At 42.3% G+C, this 17149-nt stretch overlaps 1 protein-coding gene across 1 annotated transcript in view; it reads left to right on the forward strand.

Moving 5' to 3' along the window:
• Nucleotides 1-2449: 2449 nt before the first annotated feature.
• ERGIC1 (endoplasmic reticulum-golgi intermediate compartment 1) overlaps nt 2450-17149 on the forward strand; it is a 73781-nt gene continuing 59081 nt past the window's right edge. The window contains exon 1 of the mRNA XM_080997281.1: nt 2450-2735. Within this exon, the coding sequence (XP_080853407.1) occupies nt 2716-2735 (20 nt within the window). The 5' untranslated portion in view covers nt 2450-2715. The remainder of the gene's footprint in view (nt 2736-17149) is intronic.

Consider the following 17149-nt stretch of genomic DNA (forward strand, 5'->3'; position numbering starts at 1 on the left):
TTCTTGCCTCCACTTACATTCTTCTGCTTTTATTTGTAAATAAGGCAAATATGACAAAGATACTGTCTCATGCCTGGTAAACCTGGATAGTGCTTTCCCTAGAAATTTTTGCCACTTGAGGAAGTGGGGAAGGGCAAAAAAGAGAGAAAAAATAGCATGCTTTCCCTCTTTCTCCTTTGCCATTACATGGTGTAGCTTAGGGTTGCCATACATCCGGAATTTCCCAGACATATCCATAATACTGCTGTCTCTAGCAGTGTCCGGGCGGAAATCAGTAAAAATGTCTGTGAAAATCCATGTCGTTTTTGCCGATTTTCCATTAAAAAATAGCTCAAAAACGGCCTTTCTGTCTGGATTTTCACTGTTTTAAATATGGCAGCCCTAGTGTAGCTAGATCAGTGGCCCTTGAGGAGGGGAGGCATTGGCATGGGTAGGACCCACATGACTAGACCTGCCCATGTGATACAAACATCCCTACATTACTGGAGCAGCATTACAGGGAGCAAGCTTCAGGATAGTGACAACTTTAAAATATATGTATCAGCATTTCAATCGGCCTGCACTGTTGAAAAGGCTTCTTTTACCTTTATGGCTTTAAAATAAATTTAACTGTCTTTGAGGGTTAATTGGTATTATGATTAATGACTCCTTTTTATACTCATCTCTTCTTGATGTGCTTGAGCAATATTATTTATGATGACTGAAGGTCAGAACAAATAAATAATTATCTGTCTAACCTTATTACAAGGTGAAATGTGGACAAACATTGTATTTCTTCCAGCCATTAGGGGTTAATTAGGGCCCCTAATGGGTTACATAATATTTTGATTCAGTGAGGTATAATGGATAGTGTGTTGGGTTGGGTTTTGAAGTGGGAACACACAGGTTCTGAGCACATAAATAGCACAGACAAAAGCAACAGATTTGAAAATTTGCATTACATTGTGTTCTTTGCACTGATTACTTCCCAGGATCTGTGATCTGTTATCATTTCCCCTCTGTGCAGGATTGTGGTATAGTATGATTAAATTGATGTGATTCTTCCTGCACTTAAGCCGGAAGAGTATCTGAAACGGGCAGAAAACGTGGACGGTACAGGATTCATTGGCTGAATTTTTGTAAACTGTTCTGAAGGTGTTTCATTTTCGAAGAATTGCTCACAAGTCAGTTACATTACAAAATGTTGTGTAGTAGCTAAAGTTGCGATCTTATGTAAAGTTATTTGAGATTAAGTCCCTCTTTGTTCCAGTGGAGGCTTCCATGAAGGGGTGCTGGAAAACAATTTTCTATTATTTCCCCTTCCTTCTGCAGCCCTTGCCCCCCCCCCCCGCCCCAGAGTACCATGTAGGCCTCTGTACCCATTAACACCACAACCATGCATACTCTCCCACAAAGAAAACCTCCATAGCAATGAAATACGTATCAACATTCTGCTATAGAATTTATGCATATCTTTTCAGAAGTTGGACCCACTGATTTAAATTGGATTTACTCCCAGGTAAACATGTCTTGGGTCACAACCCGAGTAATAAACAGGAGGTTTAAAGAGGTTTAAAGACTGTCTCAAGGCAAATCTAAAAAAAGGTTGTATAAACACTGACAACTGGGAAACACTGGCCTGCGAGCGCTCCAGTTGGAGAACAGCCTTTATCAAAGGTGTCATGGGCTTTGAAAACACTCAAACTCAGGACGCAATGGAGAAATGTGCTAAGAGGAAGGCATGCTTGGCAAATCCACACCGTGATCAACTCCCGCCGGGAAACCAATGTCTCCACTGTGGAAGGACATGTGGATCCAGAATTCGCCTCCACAGTCACTTACGGACTCATTGTTAAAACCGTGTCTATGGAAGACAATCTTACTGGGCTACAGGAAGATGTTGTCCACTCTTTCACTGCATGCATTTCAATATGTGTGAAAGTGCTGTGGCACTCATCCTAGATTAACTTAAAATTTCAGTAAGACTGGGGTCACATAACACACGGTGTCATTTAATGCATGCATCTAGCGCCTATTCATTCATTTACTGCCAGTACAGTACTTGTATGCCACCTCTCGCGGCTAGCCCTCCCAAGGCTCCTGACAGCTTATTTAAAACATAAAATAATTATTATACCAACGCGTGTTTACGCAGAATGTGCTCAACGACACTTATACCTAAGGCACGTACGTAGTAGGATCGTGGCCTTACTGTACAATCTTATAGGTCTACTCAGTTGGATGAGCGTTCAGTTATAGACTCACTGACAGGTAAGCGAGCATAGGAGCGCATTCTTAAATCACGGACAAATTGCCCTCCGCTCTTTGCAGACACGTCCGCCTGCGCCCTTTAACCCGTTAAGTTCCCAGCCCTAAAAAGTTTGACGCGTGCATGCAGACGGAGGGTTCCCACCGCCTCGTGCCTAGATTTTAGGATCGCCTCCCCCGCCTTTCGCTTCGCTCTGCCCCCAGCGCCCACCTCCCCGCCCCCTTTCCCTCCGCGGCGGAAGCGGCGCGTCGGCCGCTCTCCGGCGCCCAATGAGTTCTTGCTGCGCGTCCTCTGGCCTGGCCGGGCTGGGTCCGTCACTTCCTGCCCCCTGTAGCCGGCACGACCGAGCCTGAAATCCCAGGGAAGAGGAGGTGGAGGTGGCGGCCGTGGAGGCGGAGGAGGAGGAGGAAGAGGAGGAGGAGGAGGGGGGCGGGGAGCAGGGAGGTTGAGCTGCGTTCGCCACCAACATGCCCTTTGATTTCAGGAGGTGAGTGCGGGCGGCGTCCCCAGAAAAGGGGTGTGTGAGAGAATGAATGGATGCATGCATGCATGTGCAGGGAGAGCCTTTGCAGCAAGCGGTGGGGGGTGGGGTGGGGGGCGCAGTGCACACGGCGACCCATCCCACTCCGCACCCCCCAATATTAAGCTAGTGCAGCTGTCATCTTTCCCATCAGGATGTGGGGAGCGGGGCACACGCCACGGTCCCTCAGGTGCGGAGCGCCCCTCTGCGGTGCTCGGTGGACGGGGAAAGGAAAGCGGGTGGGGGGCATCCAATTTATGGGCCCATTTGGGCAGTTGTTTACTATAAAAATCCATGAAAAAGGCTTAGCCTCGGGTTGTAGAACAAAGCCCACATCTCACTTCTTTTAAAATTATTATGATCTTTAATCTAAGAGTAATAAAGGGTGCCAGGCAGAGCAGGCCCCCGCCCCAGCCATAACCCTCTGATCCCTAGAATTCCTTAAAAAAGGGGGGGAAAGGTGAGTTTCTAGCACTTGTGAGACCTGAGATATGAGGCAAAATGTATAGCTCTCAGATATGAGGCCAAATGTACTGTTCTTCTCTTTTTGTGTGTAATAGTCTGCCCCCCCATTCAGTGTTTTGCTTTGTCCCACCCCCGAAAACTTCTGTCAAATGCCCATGTTTCCCTCAAGTCCCTTCTGCCCTATGAATAGTGATTTCTGTACTTGAAGCATGAATGTGAGGTAGCAGTCACTGGGGCAGATCTGATTTGGAGAAGGGTATGAAGTGCATTCACTTTGCCAACACTGAGGCAAAAGAAGGTGATGGTGGGAAGCAGTGGTAAAAATTGAGTTTGATGAGCAGGATGCTGTAGGCCGATAGAGTTGGCCCACTTATTCCTTCCCCCTTCTTAAAAGTGGCTCTTGAGCAAAACTGGATGCTTCTTAGGGTCATAAAGGGTGCGCTGAGATGAGTGACTGACAGCGGAATCCTATGCATGTCTACTCGAAGTCTTAATGAGTTTAGTAGGTATGTAGAAGTCAGAATGAATTGAAAGGAATAGAAGTGGAAATGCCCAGTAGCTGGTTTGAGATGAGCTCTTTTAGTCCCCAAGATAAAAGCATGGTGACTCAAAGGAGAATAGTAATAAGGTGTGTGTCCTGGACGCAGCTGGATAGAACAATAAGAGTTAAGGAGAGTAGGTACACAGGAAAGCTGAGATTTATTTCAATCACACACTCACAAATAGCATGCTGATTTCCCTTTCAATTGTCTGCCAAAGTAGTCTTGGCTGTTACATCAGATGCATTGGTTCCGTCATGAAACTGCTTATGATGCCAGCGAGGTGCCACACATTCCTTTGCATAAGTCTTTTGTTCCCATCCCCAACAAATGACGTTCTGTCATTTGGCCCTTTTTTATATCAGCCTTTCTGCCTGTTTCCATAGTGCTATATAAGACTTGTGAACCCTTTTTTAAAAACAAGAGTTTGCTGCCATACCTTCTATTCCTTCTGCCCCTGTTCATTCCAGCTAATGTAACATTTCTATTATGCATTGCAGTCTGAAAAAGACTATATTATTGCAAAACGGCATTTCCCTTAATCCTTACTATTTTCAGCCATTATCCCATTGTATTATAAGATCCTCAAATGGATCGGTTGAAATTTGTTCTGTGCAAGCTGTGTTAATATGCAGCAGTGGGAGGGAACCTGTAGTCCCCTATAGATTTTACTGGACTACCACTCCCATCACCTCTTGACCAGCGGCATGCTGGCTGGGGCTGATGGAAGTTGGAGTCTGATAACATCTGGAGGGCTACAGGTCCTCCTCACCCCACACCCCATTTTACAGGATTGCAGGCTTTTAAACTGCACTTTAAAAATGCTTCTTCACTGAAACAGTTCTTCCTGTATTTTGGGGTGTAGATAGTTTGTAGTGCCCTTATAAAGTTCTTTTTCTGCAACCGAGTGAGACAAGTGAATCTTGTTCTCTGGCTCTTCTGTTGGTAGGCATGCCTGAGAGAGCAGTTTCTGTTTGCTAGTCTCAAAGTGCTTGATGCCAAAGATTCCACAGCCAAGCTTGAAAACCTCATTTGCCCTCATAACATGGGGCAGTTCCCTGTGTACTTCCTTCCACCTGCGTCTTGAGAGGGTACCACCTCTGCATACATTTACTAGGTGTGCTTACATCTTTCCCTGAGGGGTGGGGAAACACAGGTGAGGATGTTCTCCTTATAAATGGAAACATGCTATTATTATATAACACTTCAGATGCACCTAGTATTTTGTGAGGTCCCTGCCCCAAGGCCTTATGACATAAGTTAACACACAAGCAGCAGGCATAAAGGGAGGGTGTGGTGGCCTGACGACTGGACATAGGGTGGTTGCATGCAAAGTGTAGTTTTGGAGGAGCATGTAGGTGTGTAGAAGGTTAAGGATTTTCCAAACATATTATTATTATTATATAACATGTTACTCTTTCTCCATCAGATACTTCAAGGCACCTGGGTGTGTTGGGGAAGGAAATCTCAGGGTATAGTTGAATAATTCATGCCTCCTTAAAGTGGCAATGGAAAAACACTTGTTCTCCACAACACAAACAATGACCAGGAAACATGGGACAATGGCATATATTGTGCTTTTCTTGTCAGTAGAGGTGCCTAATCTCTGCACTTGTTTGACTAACATATATTAAAATTTATTTGGGAAGCTGTCCAGGTACTAATGCTGCTTGTCATGCTCAGAAGGAATTATTATGCAAAGTATTTTGAATAGGAAGCATTATATTAAGAGTGTTTGTCTTTGAGTGATCCGGAATTTGTTCTGCTCCTGTTGACAAACATGAATACTTGAATGATAAGGAACATTGTTTTATGTTCCCTTTATGTATTTTAAATGTGCTGGATTAGTTTGAGACGGATGCTTGGCTAAGGTTTCAGATACTCTTAGTGCTTTTCTTTAACTTGTGACTTAATTTCCCAATCTCAAACTCTTTAAAAAATAAACAAATCTTTCAGTTGCATTTGTATCTTACCCTTTATCTCAGGAGCCTAGAGCAGCAAGCATGGAAGGATTCAATTTCCCCCAAATTCACCAGTATAACTCCTACATAGAACTCTTCTGAATTGGAACCAGAAGTGAATAGGTAATCCATATGGTACAGAAAGCTCCCTTAAACTGAATCAGACTATTGGTCTCTCTTGTTCGGTCTTGGCTACTGCACACTGATTGGCAGCAGTTTCCCAGAATAGACAGGAATCTCTACCTGGAAATCCTTGGGATAGACCCTGAGGCTTTCTGCCTGTAGCTCATGCGTGCTTCCACAGAGCTACAGCACATAAATATCTCATGTCACCCAACTCCTGCCAGTAGACAGGATGAAATTTCTGAACAGCCTTCAGGGGCTGCCATTGGAGTGCATTGTATTAGTCAGGCCTACCTGGCTGATCACAGAGGCAACTAAGCCCCTTTTAGTCATAACCTCTTGCACTGCGCCAAAGGGCAGTCATTATTGCATGATTCTTCCTCCCCCTCCTGGTTCCAGACTTGTCCCTCCTGCCACCAGTTTTCTTTTAATCTGTTAGATAGAGCTTCCTATTTAGTGCTTAGCTGCACAAACCTGTTCATGGAAGTAAGCTCTGCTGTATTCAGTGGGGTTTATTGTGAAATTGTGTGCAACATTGCTACTTTAGTTTACCTTTAGAGATGGCAAATATCTTGTTTCTTCCATGCTTGGTTACTTGGAAGTCAGGTGTTTTAAGCTGCCGCAAGAACCTTATTGCTACCTCATTTCCTTCATAAGTTGCCCAGAACGATATGTGGCCCAGAATGTAATATCTGTGTGCCTAAATAGTCCAGTTCTGTTCCCAGCAGCTAGACAAACAGTGAACATGCAGTAGAAATACTCCCCCACACTCCATAAATATCCCTCATTAAAGGAATAACCCGTCTGCAAATGCGCCAAGTAAAGAACCAGAGCTGCAAGTCTTAAGAGTGGAGTCTCTACACAGGCAACACTAAGATGTGAATTTTAAATTACGTGTTGATGTACTGGGGTGTGCAGTTTGCTTCTTCCTCCAATGTAGTCTTCTCCAACCTGCTACCTGCCAGATGTTTGGACTATAGTTGTCAACTGCCTGAGCCAGTGCTGGACTGGGGTGATTGATGAGAGTTTTAAGTCCAGAATTTCTGGAAGGCACCAGGTTAGAGAAGGTGGCGTACATGGATAGATAAGATTCCCTTTCCTGCCAATTACTATTACTTTCTGATAGCAGATTCCATGATGGCCTGCCTTTGAAATAATGGTTTTCTGCTCTGTGTTAGTTATCTGGTAGCTGACTCAGTGCTTCTTCCACTGCTTCTTTCTTGATTTTTTTCCTCTGAGTCCCCCCCCCCCCAAGGACCTTGACACTTAATCATTTGCTAGTGTATATAGATCTCATATAATTGGCTATTGGGGGAAATAAGTATTTGACAGTGCAATCCTATACATGTCTATTCAGAATCAATCCTCATTTGTGTCCAGTGGGACCTATATTCATGGAAGTATGTTAAGTATTGAACTGTATAAGAAATGGCTTTTCTGGAGAACTGTATTCGTCTGCTGATTTGATAACTTGTACTGCTTGTTCTTCCCATAATCCTTACATGGGCCGTGATAAAGCAGAGCAGTTTATGAGCAAAATTATGTACTAAATTGGTTCTGTAAAGATGTTTGTATAGTCTTTCCATGTGGAACATAATGTTAGTCCTGAGGCTATGCGGCAGTAGGTGTATTTTTTTATAATAAACAAGAGATAAGAGATACAGCCTGTGTAAACTCCTTGTTTAGTAAACCAACTGATATTAATGCTCTGACATTTTCTAGCGCCTAGTGACAATGGTAAGTACCTGGTGGTCACTTATAAATGTAACTTCAGTCAGAGCAATTTCTGACCATTTACATCATCTAACAGGGATGGGGGAAACCTTTTCTAGCCCAAGGGCTGCATGCTAGTGATGGATGGGTTTAGAGGCAAAAGTGGTTGTGACCACAGATGTGACCCTTTAACCTTTTCCAGTAGACTTCATTCCAAGAAGTCTCTCCATCCTCTATTTGGGCGAGCAAGATGCACTGACACAGTTCAAGGGCACATTCCAGCCAGGTAAAAAGCACCTGAGGGCATGGAGGAGGGCTGGTGGGGGAGTGTGGTGTGGAGAGAGTCCCGAGCGCCAGATAGAGGGGCTTCATTAGGTTTCTAGGCCTCAGGTTCCATACCTCTGCAAGGGCTTATGATGCTACAGCAGCTCTTTGTATGGGTACCCAAAGTCAAAAAGGATCCTATAGAGCTGGAAAGGGTGTGGAAAAGGACAGCCTAACTATCATGGGGTTGAAGCACTTAACCTGCGAAAAAAGGCTAAAGCACCTGAGGCGTCTTAGATCTGGAAAAAGACGGCTAAAGTTTCATCTATTCCCCCCACCCCCTTATTGGATGTCCCTATCCTGGGAGGTACATCCTACTCATCTTGTTTTAACTGACCATATTTTCTACTAAATATAGAACTGTAGAGTTGGAAGGGACCCCAAAAGTCATCTAGTCCAGCCCCCTGCAATGTAGGAGTATAACACAGAAAAGAATATAACACAGAAAGGAATATAACACAGAAAGTGGGGTGGGGGACTGTAAAGCTGTAATTCTCACTTTTGACATTGCCACGTCTGTGATATCATTGTTCAAGGGCAACCTGCTTATGGTAGCATCTCCTGAATGTAGTTAGGAGCGGTAGAAGCTGTGGGTGAAGGTGAGTGTGAATGATGAACAGATTATATATAGGCATCTGTGTTTGCTCATGGAAAATAGCAAAATGTGTATTAATGATGATCTTATCCATTGAACGGCAATGTGTAAGAATAATTTTGCAGTGACTGTGTTACTAATTTTACTTTGCTTCTAAAACGGTTTTCTAAACAGTTGCTTTGATTAGTGACCAGCACTCTGAGTTTGGCGAGCAAACTGGTGACCTGAGATAGCTTGTTGGTAAAGTAACAGAAATTCATTACAAAGGTGCCAGTTTTAATGATGAAGAGAAGAAGCTTTTAATTTGCTTGCTCAAGTGTACAAGAAAGTCAAAATACATGAAATACAGTATATGCTAACTTTTTGGATTAAATTTTAAAATTTAGTTTTGTAGCTAGTAACACTTGTGTGTACTGGAAGTAGTGGATGAGAAACCATTTTACACTATCAGTGGGTTCTATAAAGGTCTCTACATTTGCATAAACCTAATGGAATTACTGTGATTCACTGCACATAAAACCTCGTATTTTAGCTCTTAAGTGAAAAGGATTTTTGGACTTTTGACTTGTTTTCCTTACCATTGGACCTAAGGCACATACTCTGAAATTAAAATTTGAGAGCCCTTATAAAATGTATTATATAAGCTTATGTGACCCAGTTCTATTCTCAGGTTGATGTTAATTTGGCAAAAGCCTCTGTATAATAAAATAGAAATCTGGACTTGGTTAGGAAGTCTCTAGTAATTTTTTTGTGGCTGGTTAGTAAGAACTTAACAAAAGCAACTGTCTTTCTCTCTTCTTAGCACTGCAAAATGTGGGTGACTCTGGCTGGAAAATTGGGTTATAAATATGTCTGAAAGCCAGGTGTTGTGGTTGACTTGAGGTAATGCCGTATAAACATAAAATATTGTTCTATTCCACATGTGGTATTTTAGTGCCCAGACTGCGCTGTGCACAGTATTATTTAAATAGGGTTTGTGATGTCATCTGTCCTTATTAAGGAGATACTTAGAAATATTTTTGTAGCGCTTTCTCCTCATAGAGTACATCCCAGAATGTTGATGTATAACTCAGCATCTCCTCAATATCCTATTTTTACCAGAACTAAGCAGTACTTGGGTAAGTTGCTAAGGGAATATGTGACTGCTGAGAGAAAATGTTACCCAATGGGCCCTTTCTGCAGTGGCCCTCCATTTGTGGAATGCTCTCCCCAGCAAGGTTTGTCTGGCGCCTTCATTATATATATTTTAGGCTCCAGGCAAAACATTGCTCTTCAACCAAGCATTGGGATGATTACTATTCTACAGCCTTTTAAATGTCTTGGTGGGAGAGGGGATTATTGTTCTGTTGTTTCTGTTTTAACTACTTATTTGTGCTTTTATCTTGTATTTTTATCTTGTGGAGCACCCTGAGATGAAGGGCGGTATATAAATCTAATAAATAAAAATATATATTAACATATCTTTGCAAATGACTTGCCACTTAAACCTTGAAAAGAATGATGTTTCACCACAATATTATTTATTAAACAATTTCCTGAAATCAGATTGACTAGAATATTACGCCATGAGCTTTTGTAGGCTCTGGTTCTGTTTCGTCAGAGGAAGGAAGTAATTGACTGGGAAGGCAGCAGGTAGGTTTAATATGAAATGTTTGTGACTACCTCGTGAGAATATCAAAATTATTGAGGTCTTTCTCCATTAGTTAGAAATTTGGCACAAGCACAATTCAAGAAATCTTTCTTAGTTGCAAAGTGTAGATCATGAGCTTCAGGACATCTTCACATGTGCAGTGGTGCCTTGTTTTAAGAACAGCTTAGTTTATGAACAACTTGGATTAAGAACGCTGCAAACCCGTAAGTAGGTGTTTTGGTTTGTGAACTTTGCTGTGGAATAAGAACATGTTGCGCTTCCTGTTTAGTGTGTTCCATTTGTAAATTGAGTCCCGTGCTGCTATGGAAAAGCACGCCTTGCTTTAAGAACATTTTGGTTGAAGAACAGACTTCCGCAAAGGATTAAGTTTGTAAACCAAGGTACCACTGTACAGTGGTACCTCGGGTTAAGTACTTAATTCGTTCTGGAGGTCCGTACTTAACCTGAAACTGTTCTTAACCTGAAGCACCACTTTAGCTAATGGGGCCTCCTGCTGCTGCTGCGCCGCCGGAGCACGATTTCTGTTCTCATCCTGAAGCAAAGTTCTTAACCTGAAGCACTATTTCTGGGTTAGCGGAGTCTGTAACCTGAAGTGTGTGTAACCTGAAGTGTATGTAACCTGAGGTACCACTGTACCTGTATGAGGAGCCAGTATTCTATTACAGAGCATGCTAGACCACATGGGGCAGATTGTACTGCTGAAGGGTCCCTTTGTCCTTTTCAGCCAATACCAGGTATTTGATTGGGAAGGATTTCCAGTGGCAGTCAGTCATAAATGGCAGCTCACAGAACACAAAGTGAATATAAGTGTGAATTGAGGGACAGTGGCTCACACAATGTTAAAGGTATGGAAACTAGATAAACAATTGTGAATTTGGATTAAAAATTGCCTAGTTTCTAATAAAAATACTTAATTTTTTTTTAAATTGGATTTTAAATTTTAAATTAAAAAAATCTGATTTTAATGCAAACTGTTAGAAGTTTAATTTACAGTTTAATTCAAAACTGAATCAGTGGCACTCTTATCAAAACACACTGAATTAAAATCCTACTTTTCTCTTAAAAACAAACAAACAAAAACATAAAACCTCATACCATGGTGGGAAACATCATATATCATAATTATGACACAAAGATAATGTGTTAACCTTGATTGTGAGTTCCCCTGCCAGAGTAAGTCTGGCAGGCCCCTGGTAGCCCCCCCCCCCCCCCCCGCTGCGCCAGCTTAGCCATCTGAGGCCTGGGGCAATTGTACCCCACTCCTGGCTGGCAGAAGAGAGGGAAATGTGATTTCCTGATTCCATACCCCGCTGCCAGTCTCAGCACAGCTCCCTGTTCTGTCCCAGAGGGTTCCCCAAACCTCCAAAACACATTTTACAGAAGCAAAGGGAGCTGCAAGGGGGAAGGAACTACCAATGAAAATTGCCTCTTCCCATATGTAGGATCTTAGGATCCAAGTCATTGTAGAAATTACTATGGCAAATTATGGATGTTTACAGTTGTACCAACAAGGCAGCCTAGGAAATTTACTTCTATCTCTCAGAGAAATACTTCTTTGATTAGTAAACCACCAGTCCTTCCTTATGCGAAGACTTGACCCATACCTGGTGTAAAGGAGCTTTCCCACATACCTTTGCTGCCCTTACAAGCTGTGCTAGAAAGAATTTTTCTTACGTCCTTCATCATTCCTTTCTCTGCCTCCTTTCCCTCCCCACTATTATTTGTTATTAATACATATCAAAATAATATATCAAAATAATATATCAAAATAGGTGCCTTTGTTTCTATTTCAGCGTGGCGTGGACTTGAGTTGCGCAGCTACCTTCAGTTAGTATAGTGAGAATCAGGTGATGTCAAGATTGCACAGGATGTAGGTGAGCAGTGGTGCCTCTTGCTCTGCAATCTGCATTTTAAAGAGCCAGTAGGGATATATTATTGTGCATCGTATTCATTCATTGCTTCTCTTGCAGTGACTTTTTTAGGTTTCAGTCCAAAAATGGGTTGGTCTCCTTGAATACCGCTTCTATTACTTGAACATATTTCTCCTGTTACTTGAATATATTTTCCTCTCTGATGATGTAACCATGTCGCTGGCTGGCTTAAAGAGGAGGGGAATTCAACATCATGCTTATATTATTTATTTGCTTTTAGACGCTTGTTGCCCAATAGAAAGGACAGACTTTTGGCATTAAGCGCAAGCTGAATCTACAAACTTAGCTTCAAAAGTCAGATTTGTCTAATGTGGTTTTTCACACATTGTCGAAGACACTTTAACTCTGTAGTAAGCCTGGAAAATATTCTGATAAAGCCATCAGTGAGGCTTATCAGACATGCCTGCAAAAGGTTCAGAGCAAATCTTCAGTATACATGTTCAGTGCACGCACACACATACATGCATTCCCAAATACTATTCTAGCCAAGCCTCCAAATTAGTGAAACTGAACGAACACAGTAGATAAAGTGTAATAATAGTTGGCATGTGTGTTTCAAAACAAGAATTCCCATGACCTGTAGCAGAGTGAGGATTTTTTTTTCTGTTATAAAATGATTTTGGATATAGTTCCACAAACTTATGCAAAGCACAGTCTTCAACCACGATGGATAGGTGTCTGCATTTCGTCCTGCTAAAAAAAGCCAGCTAGGGCTTTGCAGGTTGCATCTATTTAGGATGCAATCCCTTTCAAGCATTTTCTTAGAAAATGTTCCCTGGACCTTTTCAGCGCACATGTAGTCTTTTTCAAGTAGCATGGCACTTCTTTGCAGCTTACAGTGATGTGGCCACCAGTTTGCATAGGAAGCCAGTAAGATCGAAGGTCTGGAGTTGCACAGGTTAGTTCACACCAAGAATGGACACCGGAAACCCCAGTAACTTTTGTGCCTTTTTTGGTGTGTGGCAGGGGACTGCTTTCCTAATTTCTGGGACCACAGGAGACTCCTCCATAGATGTGCCTCTCCTGTGATAACAATAAATGGGCTCATGATTGGCACATAGATTGCATTTTGTTTAGCTAGGGAGATGACTCAAGGGTTTGCATTTGAATATAACCTTCTGTTTTTCAGCTAGGCAACTCAGTAACCCCAGTGTTTTAGCCTCCCGTACTCTTCCTGAGTGAGTACCTCATTGGTGTTCTGTTCTACTTAATGAGATTAATATGCCCGTCCCAATAGTGCTACATCCTTGTTTGCTGGCCGCCTGCTCTCCTCCTCTCTTGAGAAACTTCCTCTGCTTAATTTCAATTAGCTTTTGAAACTGGAATTAAAAGGGAGGAGCAGACTGGTTCTGATTGGTGTTCCTGTTCCTCAGTTCCGAGTGTGGCCAACCAGTAAGTTAAAAGCCAGAGGAGTAAAGGACACTGGAAGAGTGTGCTTATCTTCATTTTATCTGTTTGACAGATTTTAATCGCTTAGTCACTTAATAATCAGTAGGCATTTAAAACAAACACTTTATTCATCCTGCTTAGAATAGGTGTTTGGTCAGCTTCATAAAGATTCATGTTCAAGTTTTGGAGAATAACTTCCTTTGTTTTTGTTTTTTTCCATTCTTACATGAGTCATACCTATGGAGAAAGATTGCATTATGGGACAGTAATATTTACACACCTTTCCTGCAGTGTAGCATAGGGCTAAGAGACTGAGCTATTAACTGGGAGGGCCTTGGTTTGAATTGTGCCTCTGCTATGAACTCCCTGGTTAACCTTAGGTAAATCACTCTGGTCTCAGCCACAGCCCCCTGCCATCTGCAGTATGGACAAGAATGATACTGGCTTACATTACAGGGGTGCCACAAAGACTACAACTAGATAATGTGTGTGAAGTGCTTTGAACGTTTGAAATTGCTATACAGGTGTTAAGTATGTATTGTTATTGCTTCTGCAAAGGAAAAAAATTGCGTAACTTGTACTTTCCTCACACAGTTCATGATGCAGTTATGAAGGTTTAGCTGGCTTCAAAGTGTATAACAAAACTATGAAGGTTCATTGGTGCTTACCAATGGGCAGGACTGGCCATTCCACTAGAAGCAATTCATCTCAGGAAGTAGATGTTGGGAGTGGCAGCAGCCACAGCCCCTTTCCCTCGCCTCTTGAGCTCCTGGCGATTCCTCTCTGTCAGAGATCAGTGCCACAGGCCTGAACGAGCCTACTTCCCTCAGGCGCACTGGAGGATGCCATACCGTTGCCAGTGTTGACGTAAGATTCAACTGCCAGTCCATTCAGCTTCTGTGCATGAAATGGAGGGGTGGGCCTCAGGGCACCATCTTGTCTTCTGCCTCAGGCAGCAAAATGTCTTGGGCTGGCCCTGGTATTTGTGGTAACTGACGGGAGCTTTCGGCTTGCTGTTTTGGGAGAGTATTCCTGTTGCCGTGCTGCATTGTCCACAAGTCGCCACAATTCTGTGGTGGAGTTCTGCGGCGTTGTGCTCTATGCTCCCACCCACACAAAATGAACTAAGTGAGCAAGATGCGGTAAAGAGAACAGGGAGAGTATTTGTGTCCCCTGTGGCTCTTTCCCTTCACTCTACAGCTATAAAGTAATGGAGTCCTGCTGCATAATGAAGTATTTCATTAAAGCTGCCTCATTTACTTTGTTTTTGGTTACATTTGTTATTTCAAGCAGTATTATTATAGTGTATAAATACAATTATTTGTATAAAATATAAATGATTCTGGTGTTTTTGCATAGTACTGGCAAGGTGAGGAGGAGAGGGGCCTACAACTGTGCCTGTAATTACCCGTGTGATAAGCAATATTGGAATGTGCTTCACAATGCAGAGCACCATGAAAGAGTACTTTGGCCCTTATGTTCTGGCTTTTTGAGTTGTAGCTCTATGTGACAGTGTGGTGTAGTGGTTAGAGTGCTGGATTAGGACCTGGGAGACCAGGGTTCAAATCCCCACTCAGCCATGAAGCTCACTGGGATAATTACTCGCTCTCAGCCTAACTTAACACACAAAGAGTTTTTGTGAGCATAAAATGGGGAGAAGAGAACTATGTATGCCACACAGAGCTCCTTGGAGTACAGGTGGGATATAAATGCAATAAAGCTAGAAAATCCAAAATGTCTATCTCATTGGAAACTCTTTCTACTGTCGAATCAGTGGTCCATCGTGCTCAGACCCTTGTGCCATCCTGTCTACACAAACTGGCTGTGGCTCTCAGGACTTCAGGCATTTTTCTCAACTGTCTCTGAAGATGATGATGATAATGATGATAATTTATTTCTACCCCACCCATCTGACTGGGTTTCTCCAGCCACTCTGGGCAACTGCCAACAGATGAAAAACGGAATAAAACATCACACATTGAAAACTTCCCTAAGATGATGTGGGTTGAACCTGGGGTCTTCTGTATACAAAACATACAGTTTACCACTGAACTGTGGCCCTTCTCCATCTTTTTCCTTAGGTGTATTGGATTAGATATAATTGGCCAATGGAACTCCGAAAAAACTCTTCCCTTCAGTTGAAGAAAAATATGTTTTAAATGTCACTCTTTTAAAAGGAAATGAAACAGCAGTGTGAAAGATGTTGGCATCTTCTGCAAATTCTGACCCATCATTGTCTACACAAAAAAAACTGGCAGAGCAGCATTATATAAAAAAGTGTGACAGGGCAATTTGGAATAAAATATTCTCTCCCCCCCCCCTCTTGACCTATGTGATGCCGTAAGTCCTTTTAAACCTTCAAAAAATCTTGAAATGATCTTTCTGCACCTTATTCCAGAAGTGTTAGTCTTGGGTGGCAAAAATCACAAAGTGTCTTGTGGCAGCTTAAAAGGCTAACATGCTTATTATGGCATAATCTTCCATGGACTAGACGGCACCAGGTGGCATAAATAAAATTTGTTGAGTTTTTTAAGTAGCAATGCTCCCTGTTGTTTTTGTCCTTTTTTCTTCTTCTGTACTCAGCACATGATTTTAAAAATGAACTGTGACTTTTTAACCCACTCCTCCCCTTTTCCTTCATTCCTTTGGACTAGGATGTGGAAGGGGTTGGCTGAATTATGTGGCCTGCTTCTCTTTGATTCTAAACAACAAGAAGAACAATCAGTCAATCAATCAATCAATCAAGCAAGCAAGCAAGCAAGCAAGCACATAAAAGCACAACTACAGACACACTAAGCAGGATTTGTTATCCAATTTTGTTGGCTTTTGTGTGAAGGTCTGAAATAGAAAAAGTGGCAGTGGATTCTGTAAAACTGCGAAATTATCTTGCTCCTTTAAACCTAGAACAGCAACTTCTTCTTTCTTAATATTGGTCATTGTGCTGTTGCACATTGTTTGTAACAATAATTAAGTGCTAAGTCGTAAGACAGAAGCTATCCAAGTAGGCTTCTGCTTGTAAATGAGTTTTTTTGCTGTAGCTGATGCCACAGTTTGATTTCTCCTGTATGACTCACTTTAGAAAGTCATCTTGGGGATGTGTGAAAAAATAAAGGGAATATTTTAAGATAATAAATAACTTTGTGTGTTCTGTGTAATCTGAATAACAAATGTTGCACTTTTAGTGTGTGCTGGGGGCGGGGAGTTAAAATTAAGGAGGGCTCCCCACTGCTCTATTTGGGAGGAGATGAGTAATTATCATCTGGTGGCTCCTCGGAAAACTATTTCAAACCTGCAAAAGTTTTAAATTTGGAAGCTAGAATGTCAAGGCCTTCAAGTGATTGAAGTATTGGGGAATCAGTTACACAAACTGAACATCCATATTGGAACTCTGGAGGAAGCTAGACCAGCACAACACAGGTTAGTTGGTCTTGCCTGTAACTCATCTCACTTCCTAGAGAGGATTGATGGACTTGGCTGTGCCCTGTCCCCTCGCCCATAAGAAGAGTTCAGTGATGGTGGGAAGAAAATAACCTCATTGGCCTATGACCAATATATGCTTTTAATGTCAGAATGACCTCATGAGCCAAGTGACTATTCCTGTGTCTGCAGTGAGGTCAAATGCAACCTCAGAAGCAAACGTTATAAGGTATTGGACTTTTAAGAGGCTATTCAGTAGGCTGTCTAATGGGA

The sequence above is a fragment of the Podarcis pityusensis genome, assembly GCF_964106645.2.
Source record: "Podarcis pityusensis genome assembly, chromosome: 2".
NCBI lineage: Eukaryota > Metazoa > Chordata > Lepidosauria > Squamata > Lacertidae > Podarcis > Podarcis pityusensis.